The sequence below is a fragment of the Dermacentor albipictus genome, chromosome 1 (genome assembly GCF_038994185.2).
Source record: "Dermacentor albipictus isolate Rhodes 1998 colony chromosome 1, USDA_Dalb.pri_finalv2, whole genome shotgun sequence".
NCBI classification, from domain to species: Eukaryota; Metazoa; Arthropoda; class Arachnida; order Ixodida; family Ixodidae; genus Dermacentor; species Dermacentor albipictus.
Genome location: NC_091821.1, coordinates 400,291,510 through 400,307,512, shown reverse-complemented (window position 1 = coordinate 400,307,512; position 16,003 = coordinate 400,291,510). Strand labels below are relative to the sequence as shown.

Sequence of the window (16,003 nt, the reverse complement as noted above, 5' to 3'; positions counted from 1 at the left end):
GCCTCGTGCAACGCCTATAGAGGCGCCACTGATAGCCACCTAGCGGGCGCAGTAGGCATCCCTTGCAGCAAGGATGGCTGAAGTTCGCGGCTGCGATTTCTCCTTTGTTCGGGTGCCAGACTGCTGCTTCTGCGGTGACAGCTGTAGGGAAGACGCGGACCTCTGTGGGAGCGGGTATGAACACGATGTTACCGGTGTTTTGGACAACATGGTCCACATACCTGCCAGGTGCGTCCCGCAGCCAAACGCCATGATCCTCAATTACATTAAGTGGAGATGATGTTAAATAGCCGATACATTTTGCTAAGTAATGTGATCTCTCGATCCTTTTCTAATTCTACCCTTGCCGTAATGCTGCTTACTGTACCTCAATAATCAGCACCCGTCGTTAGCGCAGACTTATATCAAACAAATCCGCACGGTGCGATGTCTGCATATGACATTGTGATTTTTATGCCGATGAATACATGCGATATCGCCGAATAAGTGCAGTCGAAGTTGCCTCAAGAAGAGTAATTGCGAATTTATTGATGGAAACGCGTACACTAGTCAAAGTCACCAAACGCACGGGTTAATAAAAGCGCGTGTTAGTGCTGTACCGCCGATGCAGTTTTGCTGCATACGCCAATGAACTGCCGTTCCCGCTGCAGTTTTTGCAATTTTAAATTCTCCAAGGGGGCTAGCTGCTTGGAAACGTACAAAGCTAAAGTCTGACTAACTTTTCAGTACTTTCTTATATTACTAGAGATAGGTGCCACATAATATATTTAAAGGCAGAGCAGCGCCAGTCAAAGTAGATGAGCGCTGGCGGCAAGGCCGGGTTTAGTCCTCTGCAACGCAAGCATAATAAGAAAATCCAGTTGAGTACAAAATTCACATGCAAGAGACTATACGTTGTGAAACAAACAAATCGTTCGGCGTGTTAAGTCTTCTCAGGCAGCATCGAGGTGTGCTGACTTTCCAAGCGTGGAGCGAACTTTTCAGCCGAAATGGAACAAGAATACCATATGCAGCAACTATTATCAATTCTCGCCCTGAACTACCTATTTTCTAAACACATTTCCAAAAAAAGAAACACCACATCTAAGATGCCCTGGGGCGAAAAGAATAAAGCTGTTAAAGAAGCACTTCCTTGGTATCATTCCGATATGACACAGCGTGATTGATACCCTTAACAAACGAGGCAAGGTGAAAACCTCGCAGTTCAAAAGAATCAACAAGAGTTATGCATGGAGAAATCAGCAACAGTTAAACATGTGCGAAGCCACGCATAAAATAGATGTAAAAACATGAAGTGCGCGACAGCTGGTGCGAAGATTTGCCGGGCCACATAAAACCAACAATTTCAGTTCTTGCAAACTTCAGCAGCTTTAACATACAACATAATGCGCTCGTGCAGTCGTGCTGCCTAGCTAGCGCAATGCGGTAAAGAAGCGGAAAACAATATAAGCGGCAAACAGCATTCCGAACTTTAGCGAAATGCCTTTAAACCGCATGCTGCACTGCAGACGAACTTTGTCGCGCTTACGTGTCTAACTATGATCGAGTGGAAAAAAGCACCGACGAGACAAAGGAAAGGATAAGAACAAGAAATTTCCCGCCGAAGCGACGATCCATTCTTGCTACCGTTGCTCCCGCTGATGAGGCTTTGCGGGGAATGTTAGAACCGTATCCCCGGCACGTTTTCGCCGGTATTTGAGCACCCCACCGTGCAACAATTCTTCTTCAACAGTCCTTGAAGCTTTGGCCACCCCACACGTGCGAAGGGTGTTGCTTATTTTGCTCTGAAAACGTGAATAAGACAGAGATAATAATAATAATATTTGGGATTTTACGTGCCAAAACCACTTTCTGATTATGAGGCACGCCGTAGTGGAGGACTCCGGAAATTTTGACCCCCTGGGGTTCTTTAACGTGCACCTAAATCTAAGCACACGGGTGTTTTCGCATTTCGCCCCCATCGAAATGCGGCCGCCGTGGCCGGGATTCGATCCCGCGACCTCGTGCTCAGCAGCCCAACACAATAAGACAGAGAAGCACCATCAACGACACAACAAACTACGGCGCGCGCCTGGCTCCTCTCCCCACGGCCGGTGTCGAGGGGTGCGCGCGATTCCCTAGACAGCGCGCGCTCCCCTAGAGACCGGCCGTGCTCTCCCGTGTGTTCTGCGCAAGGCCGCCACCGGTGGCGCGTCCATCGGCGCGCACTACGCGTATAGTCAAAATTATTTACAGTTGGTAATGGTAAGCTTGTCCTCGCAAAATATATTTGCAGTGCGTAACAAAATCATGGAATGACAAAGCTATATATATATTTATATGCACTATCAGTAGCATAACAATAAGGCGTGCTACATTTTTAGCACGATATATGACAGCACAGAGCCTACGCACTTCATAGCTTCACGGATGCTTGTTGACGATAGCACAATCAGGAAAAAAGAATCTGAACAAGCACCGAGAATAGCACTCATCCATCCGTAAGCTTACCGCCGCATAAGCTGCATGAGCCCCATACCTCGTCAACAAAGAAAAAAAGCTCCGTTCATATAAGTTTGTACTTTCAGTACCCTTAAAATCAATCCCTAACGTCAAACAAAATAAAATAGTTCCTCGATGACACAGCTAGACATGAAACTTAGCCAAAAACATGTGAAATCTTTTGCGAATGCCTCGCCGCGGCAACTCGATGGCCAAATTGCATGGCGGCAAGTGGTGCCGAGATGCGGAAAAAGAAGCAAAAATAAAGAAAAGGGCGCAAAAAATACCACGTGACGGCGCGCAACCAATTGGGAGACGCAGACCGCAAGCAGACCGTCTCTACTGCCTCCTTTCATGCTCCTCGCCGCAGCTGCGGCGGCAAGGTAAAGATGTCGCTACCTTTAGTTTTATTCAGGAGGCTTATATAGAGTTATAAAGCCCCTTGATCATTTGAAAGTAGCGACACTCTCCTCCCCGCGGCGTTTTCCTCCTCGATTCTGCTCGCGCGCGAGCTGCGCGCTCTGCACACGGCACACTCTTTCTCCTTGGCTCCCGCGGATGGGCCGCAGTATTCGATGGAGGCGCATGATTTTGGGCCACTTGCGCGCTCCACTGGTGTGGAAAATTTTGAAAAATGGTGGTAACGGTATCGAGAATGTTCCATGTAACGTTTACGATGACGTTGGTTTCAATTTAAAGCGGTATGAATGGGGCATACTGATGTAAAAGGAGCTGTGAGGCGAGTTCTATACTCCAGACATTTTATTCTGACACATAAAAAGATGCTTTACATTGTGTATCTGATGTAGTATTTCTTGTGGAAAATACGTCTTTGTTTTTTTTCTTATCTGTGCACGCATATGTGCTTTCTTATAATGAATTAGTCGCGAGGAGTCCGCCCATATGTTTGTCTTCTCAATGTGAAGGTAGCTTTTGCGCTGTGGTGGACGGATGGATGGAAAAGCTTTATTGGGGTCCATCGGAACGTGCACTAACACGTAGCGGACCACTTCCACGTCGGGACAGAAAGGCCTAGCCTTTCCGCCACGCTGTAGTCTCTAAACTCTAAGTAGGGCGGTCGCGCAATTTCAGTTCGAGCAAGCGTGCGCGATCACGTGATCACGCGATCACATTGCCTGTATCCGTGAGAAAACCAAATAATAACCTTCACCCACTCATGCGTTTGTGGCAGCCCAATTCAAGGCACATTAAAGAACTGAAAAATAATGCGGAAATTCTACTGGGGTGTCTAAGTATGCGTAAGTATACCCCCGAATTTCAGTTAGGCCGCCCCGAAATTTAAGTTGGCCCACTTCCAAATTTCAAGTTGACGAACCCCCAAATTTAAGTTCGCCCACCCCGAGATTTCAAATTGGCTTAGCCCTTAATTTAATTTGGCGCACCCCCAAATTTCAAGTTGGCCAACCTCCGAGCTTCAGTTGGCTCACCCAAATTTTAAGTTCGGCCACGCTCAAATTTAAGTTGGACCACGTTCAAATTTCCTAATTGGCCCAACCAAAAATTTCGATTGCCCCACTCATACTATAAGCTTCCCCATGCATTTTCTAATGAGCTCTATGTATATCTATGGGTATCTCGTTTTATTATTGTTTTTCTTGGGGGGGGGGCAGGGTTAAGTTGTCCCTTATCACTCATAAAGCTAGCAATCAGCTACATTTAGATTATAATAACTATTAAATGTCTTAACTATGCAAATTACGCCTTTTTGTGCAGATACAAGGCATTACACTTTTCGCGTGACGGGGCCGGTGCACTGGCCAAATAATGCTTACGCATTAAAAACGCAATGAAGGCTAGCTGGCGCTGATCACCCGCAATGCCACGGGTATCATTAATTTTTTTTTCAGGGCCTGCATTCATTGTATGTATGTGACTGACGTACACATCGAAGTAAGCTGGAAAGAAAGCTCCTCTACAAGCCGCTATTTCGATTTTCAGTAAAACAGTCAACGGGATTCTATTAATCACAAAAAAGTGCCATCGAGAGGCCGTATCTTCGCAATAACTGTTCACAGCGGAAAGCAGAACCTATAGTGATGCATTTTCGACTGAATAACAATTGACGACGTGCGAGGTGATGAGTCCCAGCGGAATATTAAGCATACAGAGGACACCCCCATTTTTATGCATCGTACAAATTGTCGCAGTAAAACCGCTGATGAGCATCAGAAGAACTTCAGTTTGGCCTAGTTGGTGTTTGCTGCATATCATATTGACCGTAAATAAAGACGGGGACAGCTGTCACCGTCTTTAATTGCGGTTATCTACCGTTAAGACAGAAGGTGATTTAGGCCCTTTACAAACGAGTCAAGGTGAAAACCTTGCACTTCACAAGACGAGGGCAAATGTAAGTGAAAGGAAGGATTTTGAGAGGAAATCGAAAGAAATAAACATGTGTGGAGATTGCACTGCGGGACCATTTTAGGCTGTCTTCCCTGGAACGAAAACTTCAAATATCTTTTTCCAAATCCTCATTTTTGTGGACATAAGAAATATTTCAGCAGCCACTAATCATTTTAAAAATGTCTTATATGATGTCGTTTCCGAATATCTGTCGCACCTTCTGTACCAAAACAAACACGTTCACTTCTGAAATTGTGTGTTCATCAATAAACTTGCCTAAGAAAGCTTATCGAAATATGAACCTGCAGACTGGAAGTTTTTTTCAAGTGGTTGATCTCATGCTAAATTATCGTTTTGGTTCAGAAGAAAGGCCATTATATCTAATATATAAAACAAGTAGGTCAGATTTCTGCTATGTAGGTAAAAACAAAATTAACAAAAATTTTCTTTAATCAAACCAAATAATTTCTTTAAACCTACTAAATGCCCACAAAATTTAAAAAAAGGAATCGGAGAAGTTCGAGTTTCCGGATGGTGCGGTTGACGTGGAATGGGCCTTCTTTCTGTTGTTTGGTTGCAAGTTTGTAGCTTTCACAGAAAAGCTGAAGTTAGAGCACTTTGAAAAAACGGGATCAGTAATATTTGTTTAAAGGATCGGGACTTATTTATCAAAAATGAAGCGAAACTTACCGCGTAAACATTACATCCGAAATTAGGCCGCAACACCACTGCCGAAACGAGAGCTCTACTTTATGGCGGCAGCGCGTAGAGGTAGTCATCACTGACCGTCGGTAATGGCCGTAATGGCGGCGCGCTGCGAGTTTCGCGATATGTGTAGTGTTTCTTTTGCGTGTGATGAAATGTCAAACTCCTGACCCATGTCTGATGCTGCGACAACGGGTCAGAACGCCCTGTGCACCTGACGAGTGAACCGGAGAGCACGGATCTCTTGAAATGTGAGGGCCACTCCCTCTTGTTTACTGGAGCGCATCGGGCGTCTGATCATGAGCGCCTTGGGAGTGATTGTGGCGGTCATCCCGCTCAGTAGAAACGTCCGACATCTGTTCTAGCTGCCGGCGTGCGGTTGGTTGTGCTAGTACAGAACACGATAAGCGCCGTCAACGTAGGGCTGTGAGATCGTCCGCGTTGCGACACCTGCAAGCCGTCGCGTATACGTGCTGAAGTGACGCATGCAGTTCAGTTTCTGGTTTCCTTGGGAGGGCGCGGGTGTTTCAAGACATTGTGTTCAGCACAGCTTGTACGCTTAATTGATCACCGCCTTATACGTCGCCGCATTCCTTACTCGTTGTAGGCTGCCGCGAGCGCCCTTTGTGAGTGCATGAGCTACGATTTTGCTGTAACTTGTTGTTTCGCCCTCAGTTTCTCATGTGGCCTTTCTGTTTGCAGCGTTCGTTGCCGGCCAAGTGGGGAGAGAATTCGTCGTAACCGTCATGATCTGCGCCGGTTGACATGACCTCAGACGTAGCGCCGAGACTTGTCCGCGCAATCCACAATTTCAAGGGGAAAAACAATGATGAGGTGAGGAACGCGAGGGTCTGCTACCTTTACTGGCTTCGCTAATGGCATCCTCGACAAACCGCATAGGTGCGCATTCGCGGCGCCCTGGTGCGAGGATGATTAGATGAGAGCAACGCATGTATAAAGTATCTATAAACCTTGGGTGACACGGCGCACCAGGGCACACCGGTGCGGTTCGTCGAGGATGCCATAAGTCATCTTATTTTTCAAAGCAGGTGCACTTCTCGTGAAAAATTGCAAAGTGCCTTTCGCGATGGCACACTAATGGTGCTAAAGCGCATTGGCCACGCTTTCCGTATTTACGTCTAGTTTACGTAGGAACTGGAGAAGTCGGTGTATCGTACAAATGTAGGTTTCACTTCGTGCTGCCTGTGTTGACAGCACGTTTTTTTCTTCTTCTTCTTGTTCTTCTTTTTTTTTTTTTTACAGTGCTAGACGGGCTTACACTGTTTAGGAGCAGATATAATAATACCGAAATGATGGAAGAAATTCCTGCCATGCACAGACTGTCAAAATATTTTGCATACAGGCGGTCAGCTAGTATGTTCTGGGTTGTTTTAACCTTTATTAAATGTCATTATTGCGTTTGTGGGGTTATACGTTAGTAGTCACGTGATCCCACATAAACCCCACATGTGCATCAGATGCCATGCCTAGGGGATGACAAAAAGTGGAACCAGAACTTAAAATTAAATAGTTGGACTTTTAGCTTAAAAATGAGACTTCCAAAAGTGCTAGGAATAGAAGAGCATTACATAATAACCACAAATAACTTTCTGCAGTTCACTGAGGTGTGTAACTTCTGCTAGTTATTCAAACGAAAAAAACAAACAGGGTTTGCCGTGTGCCGTTGCCAGTAAGTGTCGTGGATGTTAAACCTGCTGAGCTTTGTTTTGCCTGTTGTGTTGGCTAGCCACAACTTGCATGAAACTTTTGCATGCGACAATGTCTACAAAGTGGGGTGCTTAAAATTTCTTATTTACCTATTTCAGACTCCTGTTATTTTATAACACTAAAGAGCTGTAGCTCTGCTGGCATTGCTATATTGGCCGTTTGGATAACATGTTAATCCAGTGCTGTTTCAGTAAGGGGGAAGTACTGTGTGTGCTATGCTTGTCCAGCCCAAAGGCTAGATGCATTTTGTACCACAGTACAGCTTAGAAGTGAAATAAAGCAAGCAAAACTAAAAATACTAAATGAAAATTATTGTTACAAGACATGGCTTCTAGGATCTTTTTGACTTTGAAGAAAAATATTGTTGATTGTTTGTTGTCGTGATGTACTTAACCACTCCTGCTATGTCTCAAACCTGGGACAGCAGCATTTGTAAATAAATGAAATAAAATAGCCTTAAAAATTTCTCTGATGCAGGGTAGAATTGAACCTGCATCATATTTAAGAGCTGTGTCTCCTTTGGTGGTGTGCAATGCCTTTGGTAGAGTGCAAAAAAGAGGAAGCGTTTCCCCACATGGTTAAAAAATGCTTTGCTGTTCAAAGTGTGCATTGTGACAGAGATTTAAAGCATTTGAGCAGTTGCCCTTTTGACAGAGGTCCAGGGCCAAAGTCCTTTCTTCGCTTTATTCTATGTTAAGATGTTTCGATCAATAAAACCCCAACGTTTGGGAATGCATGATTTGCGTTTTGCATCACACTTACCGAGTGGCTGCTTTACTATGGACTTCACATCGGAGTTAGTTATTAAATAAGGTCTTTTAAAATAAAAAACCTGGTTACGAAGGGTGCCTGCATTTGTGGCAGGAGAGTGAGCGATTGTGCACCTTTTTTGCAACATAAGATAGAATGAAAGAGAGTGACAGAAAATGAGGGTCCTGATTATGTTTGTTTCCAGCTGTGCTTCAAGAAAGGTGACATCCTGACGGTGACGCAGGCCTTGGATGGGGGCTGGTGGGAAGGCACCCTCCAGGGCAACACTGGCTGGTTTCCTAGCAACTATGTCAAAGACCACAAGCCCCAACGTATGCGATCACACAGATTTTATGTGTGTGTGTGTGCGCGTGCATGCGTGCGTGTGCGCACGCACATTAATAAGGTTTACAAAAGGTGCTTATTTTACAATGATTGATTATAAAGTGATTACAAAGTTGCAAGCACTGCTCCTGCAAGTTATGGCTTGATGTTGAGAACTTGAAGTGAGGTACTAATTATCCAAGAGAACAACAAGAACACTTTGTCATTGCACAACTGGAAGGAACTATTGTTGTGAAAGCTTTCTGTATCATTGACTGACAATGCCAGGACAAGCTGCTGGAAGCTCAAAGTAGGGCCTTCGGCCTTCTTGCATAGCTTGCATAGTTGTTCCCATAAACTAGCAAAAAGATATTCCATAATCCCAGCCAGAATAACAATTCACTCACCATAACATCACCGTAATTTGAAACTTACACGGGATGAAATAAATGAGAACATCACTTACATGACATACGCCTTGAAATGCAATGCAGCATTGCTAATTAACTGGTTATTTAGTGCAGTCCCAGTGGCAACACTGACATCATATGGATATTCTATGGACATCACTGCCAGGGCATGGATATCCTAGGGGTGTGTCGACCACATCCTGCGGACGTTCCTCACATGACCATTTAGCTGCACTTTCTGTGTCCTGCAAACATCTCTTGCACATCCGTGACGGACACCATATGGGGACATAATGCGTACATGTTACAGACATTCCAGGGTCTTTTTCACAGTGTTCGCACACTGTGTGATAGATGTGACAGACAGAGCGCCGACGCATCAAGAACAGATACATTTTGTGGGCACGTTCATATGCGAAAGTGCAGACTACTCATTCTTCTAGGCCTTCTGCCAAGTGCAAGTGGGTCGTTGAACTGTAGTTTTCAACGTAAATTACATCAGAAAACTTGTAAAATACGACGTACACACGAATCGCAGACATGATAGCTTTCGATTGTAAATGGAACATACGACAAAACATAATTCTATTACGAGGAAACTCAAAAGCAAAGCCTCGTTTGGAGAACAAATATTCACATGTACCTCAAAAAAGGTCAATCTGTGGTACGATATCCGAAACATATCAGTGTGTGATATCCTTGGGACAGCCGTGGTAGGATATCCTGAACTCAACGTCTGGCAGCTGTCCTATTTGTCACTGAAATAATGCATAGACATTGGGACCAGATTCTTCTTTAGACGAAGTGTTTTCTCTGGGGTGTAGCCACATCTCTTTTTGAACATCAAAATGACACTATACAAAGTCTATTTGCCATGTTGGAAAAAGTCTTGTTCATGAATAAGCAATTTTGTTAGTTTTCATTACAATTGTTAACACAAATGTTAACAAACTAGTCTTATGTCATCAAGAAAAGGCATCACAATAATAAGGGAGAAAGAGCTCTACGTGCATTTTGTTGCAAGCACAAGTGATATGCTTAAATATTTCACATTATGTTGTAGTTCCTTTAGCTATCTAGTTAAGCTGGTGCATATTGTAGTGACTAGAATAAAACCCAGCAAACACAAAATTTTCCCCCCTATACTACCTTGTCCGGGCGGCCCTGAACATGTGTTGGTGAGGCCTATTGTGTGCTTTACCAGTTGCATGGCCGCATTTGGGTAATATTTAATTTAGTAAAGTTGCCCATAAGAGATGCTGCAGAAGCTTGGAGTGGGGGAAAGGTTGTGTTGGGGGGCAGTGTTTCTAAGTCTTTAACATTTGACAAACTCCAAGTTCGCAGCTTCTGTGGAATTCCCATTGCAGAATGCAGCTGCCATGGCTGAAAATCATGCCTGCACCCTCATGTCTACCATCAGAACAGTGGGATTGGGAAAAAGAACTTATGAGAGGCAGATGAGTCTGTCTAAGCTATTGTGCTCTACCCTGTTACTTTGCACAAGGGAAGAAGGAAAATGGGCAAAAATGAGTGACGACAAATAATGATAAGAAGCAGGGAACATAATTCTGTACATACTATGCACTTCGTACCTGCTATGCACTTAGTATCTCAAGATTTAGTGGCGGTGGTAATTTTATGAGCATGTAATATGTCTTTCTCTCAAAAGCTGGTGATGCGTCTCGGGTTACTGGAGTCCAGGTCAGGGCGCTTGACCACTCGCTCAGCTCAAGGCATCGGAACATGGTAAGAAGTGCACACTGTCTCATTGTCTTTGTTGCAGGCTAGCAGTGTGTATGGAGTTCAGTGCTATTCTCTCATTGCTTGGGCAATGCAGAGCAGTGCAAAGCTAGCAAGCTCTGAGCAGCTCTTGGTGTGCTTTATGTATGGAGCTCATCACTTGGCACATTCCAGGTGAAGGTCATCACTTTCTTGTCCGTTGACATGTGATAAAGAGAGCATATCTCTGAGATTTGATTGTGTTATGCTATATTCAATGCCAAAGCAAATATAAAATGTCAACTTTTGAACCTCTAGTTTAGGTACATTTTGAGCTTCGACAATGTAACCGCAGAGAAATTGTCACAGTAAGTACAAAATTTCATCAATCTACAAGTATACCATTGTCATTAAGTAGACAGGAGCACCTGCAAATGAAACATTGACAGCATGATTCATCATAGGCAGTAGGCCAGATTAGTTTAGTTGCCATAGATCTTATTAGGGTTGGAGTCGGGCTTGCAGGACGATCGGAGAAACTTGGAGCGGCAGGACTAGGCGAGCAGGATTTAATGGCAGTATTTACATTTAAAACATTTTCATTTTTTTTCTTCCATAAGAGACTGGAAAGATTTACCGAACGCCATATGTGATTCTCAAACTGTAGAACATTTTGAAACCGAAGTTACAAAATATTTTCTAAATGGACCCTCATGATCTAACATTTCCCGTGTAAGTTGTAGAATCTAGTATTGTTATATGTATAATGTTTCGATGTATGTGATGTAATATGTATCATGTAAGTTGTAGTATGTAGTACGTGACGCATTTTTCGGCTACACATTGCTGCTTTGTTTCACATAACGGTTGTTAAGTCAGATTTTGTATTATATTTATGTATAATGGCATAGCTATACATTAGCTATACAGTGCCGCGTTATGTAAGCCGGGATGCGTTTTGTGCCAATATTGTACCCCACCCCTGTAACGGCCTAATCGGCCAACAGTACCTGCAAATAAATAAATAAATAAATAAAAATTTTAAGCAAGATACATAGGCAGTCTAGCGCGACTCCCATATGGAGCTTGCAAAACTAACATAACGCAGTTTACGAGCACACATCTCACTACTACATTTCAAGCATGACAACGAGCACTCAGCTCCCGACGACGAGCACACACTAGCAGTCGGCAAACGCTGCTTATATCCTCTCCGCTTGACGTCATAGTTCGACGTCATCGTTCGACGTCACCGTTCGAGGGCCCCGTGGACGGAAACGTTCGTCCAGTCATTGTAAGCTAGCCGCCGCCACCCGCAGGACGGCCCACACACACAAAGGCACACACCGTACAAGTGTCCGGAGCCGACGTCAGAAGGCTTCGTAGAACTCTCGGTGCCGCATAGCTCTCGGTGCCGCATAGCTCTCGGTGCCGCATAGCTCTCGGTGCTGACGTCAGAGGGCTTCGTAGAACTCTGCTTTGTCCTTGGTGGCGCGGCGGAGTACCACATTCCTGAGCTGACCGCGCGCCACGTGGCTGCCGGCCATTCGCAGTTCTCCGAAGTGTGCCCCGTCTGGTGGGATTGGAACACGTGCAGCGTGCTGAAAGCTGGCATGTTGCCACCCCGTACGGCCATTCCTAACAGCTCCTCCATGGCCCGGAAAATCTCGCCTGGCCAGTGCTGGCAACCGCTGAGCAAGAAGAGAATGGCTGGCGAGCAAGATGACGGCTTTGCTCTTTGCAACCCCTGCGTACTTGGAATGCCTTCAACCATCTTACAACAACTGGCACAGAAGAGTCGACCCGGCAACACAATACCGCTCAGCGTTCAAACGCCCGGAATTAGCTGCTAACCCACCAGGCTTCCAATCACAATTTCCATGCAAGTCACTCAACTGGAAATCCCAAATTTCGCCCCAAAATTTCGTGCTGCCAAAGCGAGCGTTGACGTTCCTCTTGAGTTCGACCAAACCCGACCGTCGCGCTGCACAAGAGTAAAGGTTTACGCAGAACTGAACTGAAGGCTCTCAACTACCAATACCCGACCATAACTTAAGCAGCCTAACTTCACGAACAGCCTGTTCTTACCCTATCGCAGTGGCGTACTTATCTCACGTACTGCTGCCACTGAACCGTCTGGCCAACTCCACAGATACGTAAATACAATCGCGCTAGCTTTGTGGTCCCTATTCCGAACACGTGCTTGCACCATGCAAAGTTTTCGTCACGCTGACTCACATTTGTTCCTTTACTCCACACAGGAACCGTTCCTTAAACAAACAACCAAACTTGCGTAACTTACGGAACACAGAGGAACCTTTGAACAAATGTGTCTTTTACTAACTAGCTCTACGCACGCGTACTAGAGAAGTCAGAATACGGCTGCCCTCGACACACACGAGCAACCCAGTCCTAAACCTTCTGCTTTCTTCCGTCCACACAGGACACGCGCCACTGGACCTAAGAGCTCTTCTCAGTGCAAATCACGCACTTACTGAAAATCTACGCGCTTAACCTTAGAAAATTCAAAAAACACTTAAAAAGAAAGAAGGTTAAATAACACACACGCGCGTTACGATAGGCCTCTCAACGATAACCTTGACCTTCAGGTTACTCACGCACACAAAAAAAAAGAAAGCCTATATACTTATTAATGAACATCTCGCAATACTATATGTTTACTAAATAAACTAGCCGCCGATACTAAACTAGCCGCCGCCCCCTCGCAGGACGGCCCACACACACAAAGGCACACACCGTTCGAGTGTCCGGAGCCGATGTCAGAAGGCTTCGTAGAACTCTCGGTGCCGCATAGCTCTCGGTGCCGACGTCAGAGGGCTTCGTAGAACTCTGCTTTGTCCCGGGTGGCGCAGCGGAGTACCACATTCCTGAGCTGACCGCGCGCCACGTGGCTGCCGGCCATTCGCAGTTCTCCGAAGTGCGCCCTGTCTGGTGGGATTGGAACACGTGCAGCGGGCTGAAAGCTGGCATGTTGCCACCCCGTACGGCCATTCCTAACAATCTCAGGAGTCGCAAAGGTCCCTACGCCTTGTATAAAAAGAAATGGCAGGATACTCTTATGGGGCAAAAGTGTTGTAAAATGTTGTTTAGTTTAGAGATGTGCCCTTTTTACTACTTGCCTGGGCACACTAAAGAGTGACTTGGAGCCTGCACATACCCTGCATATGGCCCAGTGCCTTAAACAAGTTTGATACCCGCCATTCTTAGTCAAACAAAGGCCTTTGTTCGTGTCAGCTGCTTCAGGGCACAGTGTTACACTCCAGTCAGACATGCACTTTCATTGCCCATTGAAACCAACTGCGGTAGGGAACTACAAGCTTCATTGGCTCCTCTCCACTGTCACTTCAGCAAAGTGGACCTGATGGAGCTCATAAATTTCAACAGCCATAGGCTTCAGTGGCTGATGTTAGTGTTTGTGAGGTGGCTCTTAAAAGAGTTATAAACCTGTGTGTTTTTGTCTACAGGTGTTCAAGGACATCCTGGACACAGAGGCAAGCCATGTGCATGAGCTGCGGACCCTGATGAGCAGCTACCTGCAGCCCCTTGAGCAATCAGGCTTGTGAGTTCCTGTCAGTGCAGTGTGCATAGCATTAGACCGAACTGTTCGCTGGTGGTTAAATCTCACTTATGTGGCCACACTCCAGTTGTGCTGCTCACTTCATTGCTATTTAGCTGCGAGCTGCGAAGGTGAACCCGGTTGAGCAGTTTCATAGAGTTTAAAACAACGGAGCCTGGATAAGCACTAGTGTAGCCTCTGTAGCAAAACCTTTCAAAAGTGTGGGAGAGCAAGCCAAAACCACAAGGAAAAATTTTGTTTAGCTGGGCACAGGTTTTACATGGAAGAATAGAATTTCATTCTGTGACTCTGAATTTGTTTGATTAGAAGTCATTAAAGTGCACAGTGCAGTTCTTGGATATTGTGGTTAACTCAGAGAAGGAAGAAAGCCATTACTGGTCTGTCAGCCTACATCAACGCAGCTGTTGTAAGCTGATTACACTTTAGCAAGTAGTTGCCAGTGAAGTTTGCATATGTGCAATGTTACCTCAAGAAAATTCCTCGGTTATAGCATGGCTACTATATTTGTTCTGTGGGAGAGTTGTGTGAACTTCTTTTTTCAGACCCCTTGAAAAAGTATTTTTTTCTTGACCAGCATGCTGGCTTTTGTCATTACTGTGATGTTGTAACAGCAGGGGTTCGTTTCATGCTCGTTTGTCCTCTTTCTGGCAGGTTGAGTGACCAGGATCTGCGGCAACTGATGGGCAACCTTCCTGCTGTGTTGGAGGTGCACACGGAGTTGCTGGAGGCATTGGAGGGCGTCAGAGAGTGAGTGATAGTGCTGCAGGACAGAAAATAGGGGCAAATTGAAGGGGTCTTGCATCACAGAGCTATGCTGTGGGCTATTACGGATGCTTTAGTGGAGGGCTCTGGATTGATTTTTACCACCTGATGTCTTTTTTACATCCTCCTGAATCTAATGAGCTTTTCTGCCTATTTCCCATGCCGAAATTTGGCTACCTTGGCTGGGAATATAACCCATAACTTCACAGTGTCCACGCTACAGTGACGTGTAACAGACGCAAATTTGAGCATGTTGAGAGTTTATAACAGAAGAGTGATAGTTGTGCAAGTTGGTGTTATAACATACTGGGGAACACAGTGCAAAGATGACAACAAAGAAGAAAATAAAGCAACAGGACTGGCACTCTGCTGTTGCTATTGTAAAATGTAATAAAGGGGTACTACATCTTACGTACGTGTTGTACTTATGTATTCATGTAGATCTGTTGTGTTTATATGTGTTGCCAATTACCAACAGGGGACACTAACCTAGCCAAGCTGAATTAGTGGCTTTCTGTCTGTGCATGCCCCCATTATCTGTATGTTGTACAGATGCCAATATAAAGTTCAAGTTCATGCCTCTTCTATTCATGTTTATCCATCTACATTGTTATCAGCATTCTTATCTTATAAATTAGCCAAAAATGAGTATCTTTATGATAAAATTCTCAAATCCAATATGACTATAATAATGAACACTATTGAATTCATATTTGAAATTTCAATTACAGTCAAAGTGCGTTATCATGGACATGGGTATAGTGAAGTAAGTATGAAATGTGGGGCGCTAATACTGACAGCTTTTAATGAATATATCTGTATAATAAATATTGGCTATAATGAAGGTATTTTCATGTCGGGTGTGACTTTATTATAACAAGTTCAGAGTGCATGCACACACACCCAAATATAGTCATCTAAAGCGGCTCGGTAGCTGCACACCCACAGTAATGCTTTCTTGTGTCTTTGGTTTGCAGGCAGCCAAGCCGAGAACAGCGGGTCGGAGGTGCCTTCCTGCAAATTGCAGCACGGATGAAGGCCAGCCAGCTGATCTACTGTGCCAATCATCCACGTGCCATTCAGCTTCTGGACAAGCTCAAGTGGGTATCATGCAGATTGAACACCGTTGTCGCTTCACTGCACTGTGCTATACAGTGTGGCA

The 16,003-nt window shown here is 44.9% G+C and overlaps 1 protein-coding gene across 2 annotated transcripts in view; it reads left to right on the top strand.

Annotated features, from left to right (window-relative positions):
• Positions 1-5,613: 5,613 nt before the first annotated feature.
• Positions 5,614-16,003, top strand: part of RtGEF (Rho-type guanine nucleotide exchange factor) — a 33,934-nt gene continuing 23,544 nt past the window's right edge. For both annotated transcript variants that reach the window (XM_065452411.2, XM_065452410.2), the window contains exons 1-7: positions 5,614-5,801; positions 6,253-6,384; positions 8,234-8,360; positions 10,432-10,508; positions 13,967-14,061; positions 14,731-14,826; positions 15,819-15,941. In XM_065452411.2, coding sequence (XP_065308483.1) covers positions 6,316-6,384; positions 8,234-8,360; positions 10,432-10,508; positions 13,967-14,061; positions 14,731-14,826; positions 15,819-15,941 — 587 coding nt within the window. In that variant the 5' untranslated portion in view covers positions 5,614-5,801; positions 6,253-6,315. The remainder of the gene's footprint in view (positions 5,802-6,252; positions 6,385-8,233; positions 8,361-10,431; positions 10,509-13,966; positions 14,062-14,730; positions 14,827-15,818; positions 15,942-16,003) is intronic.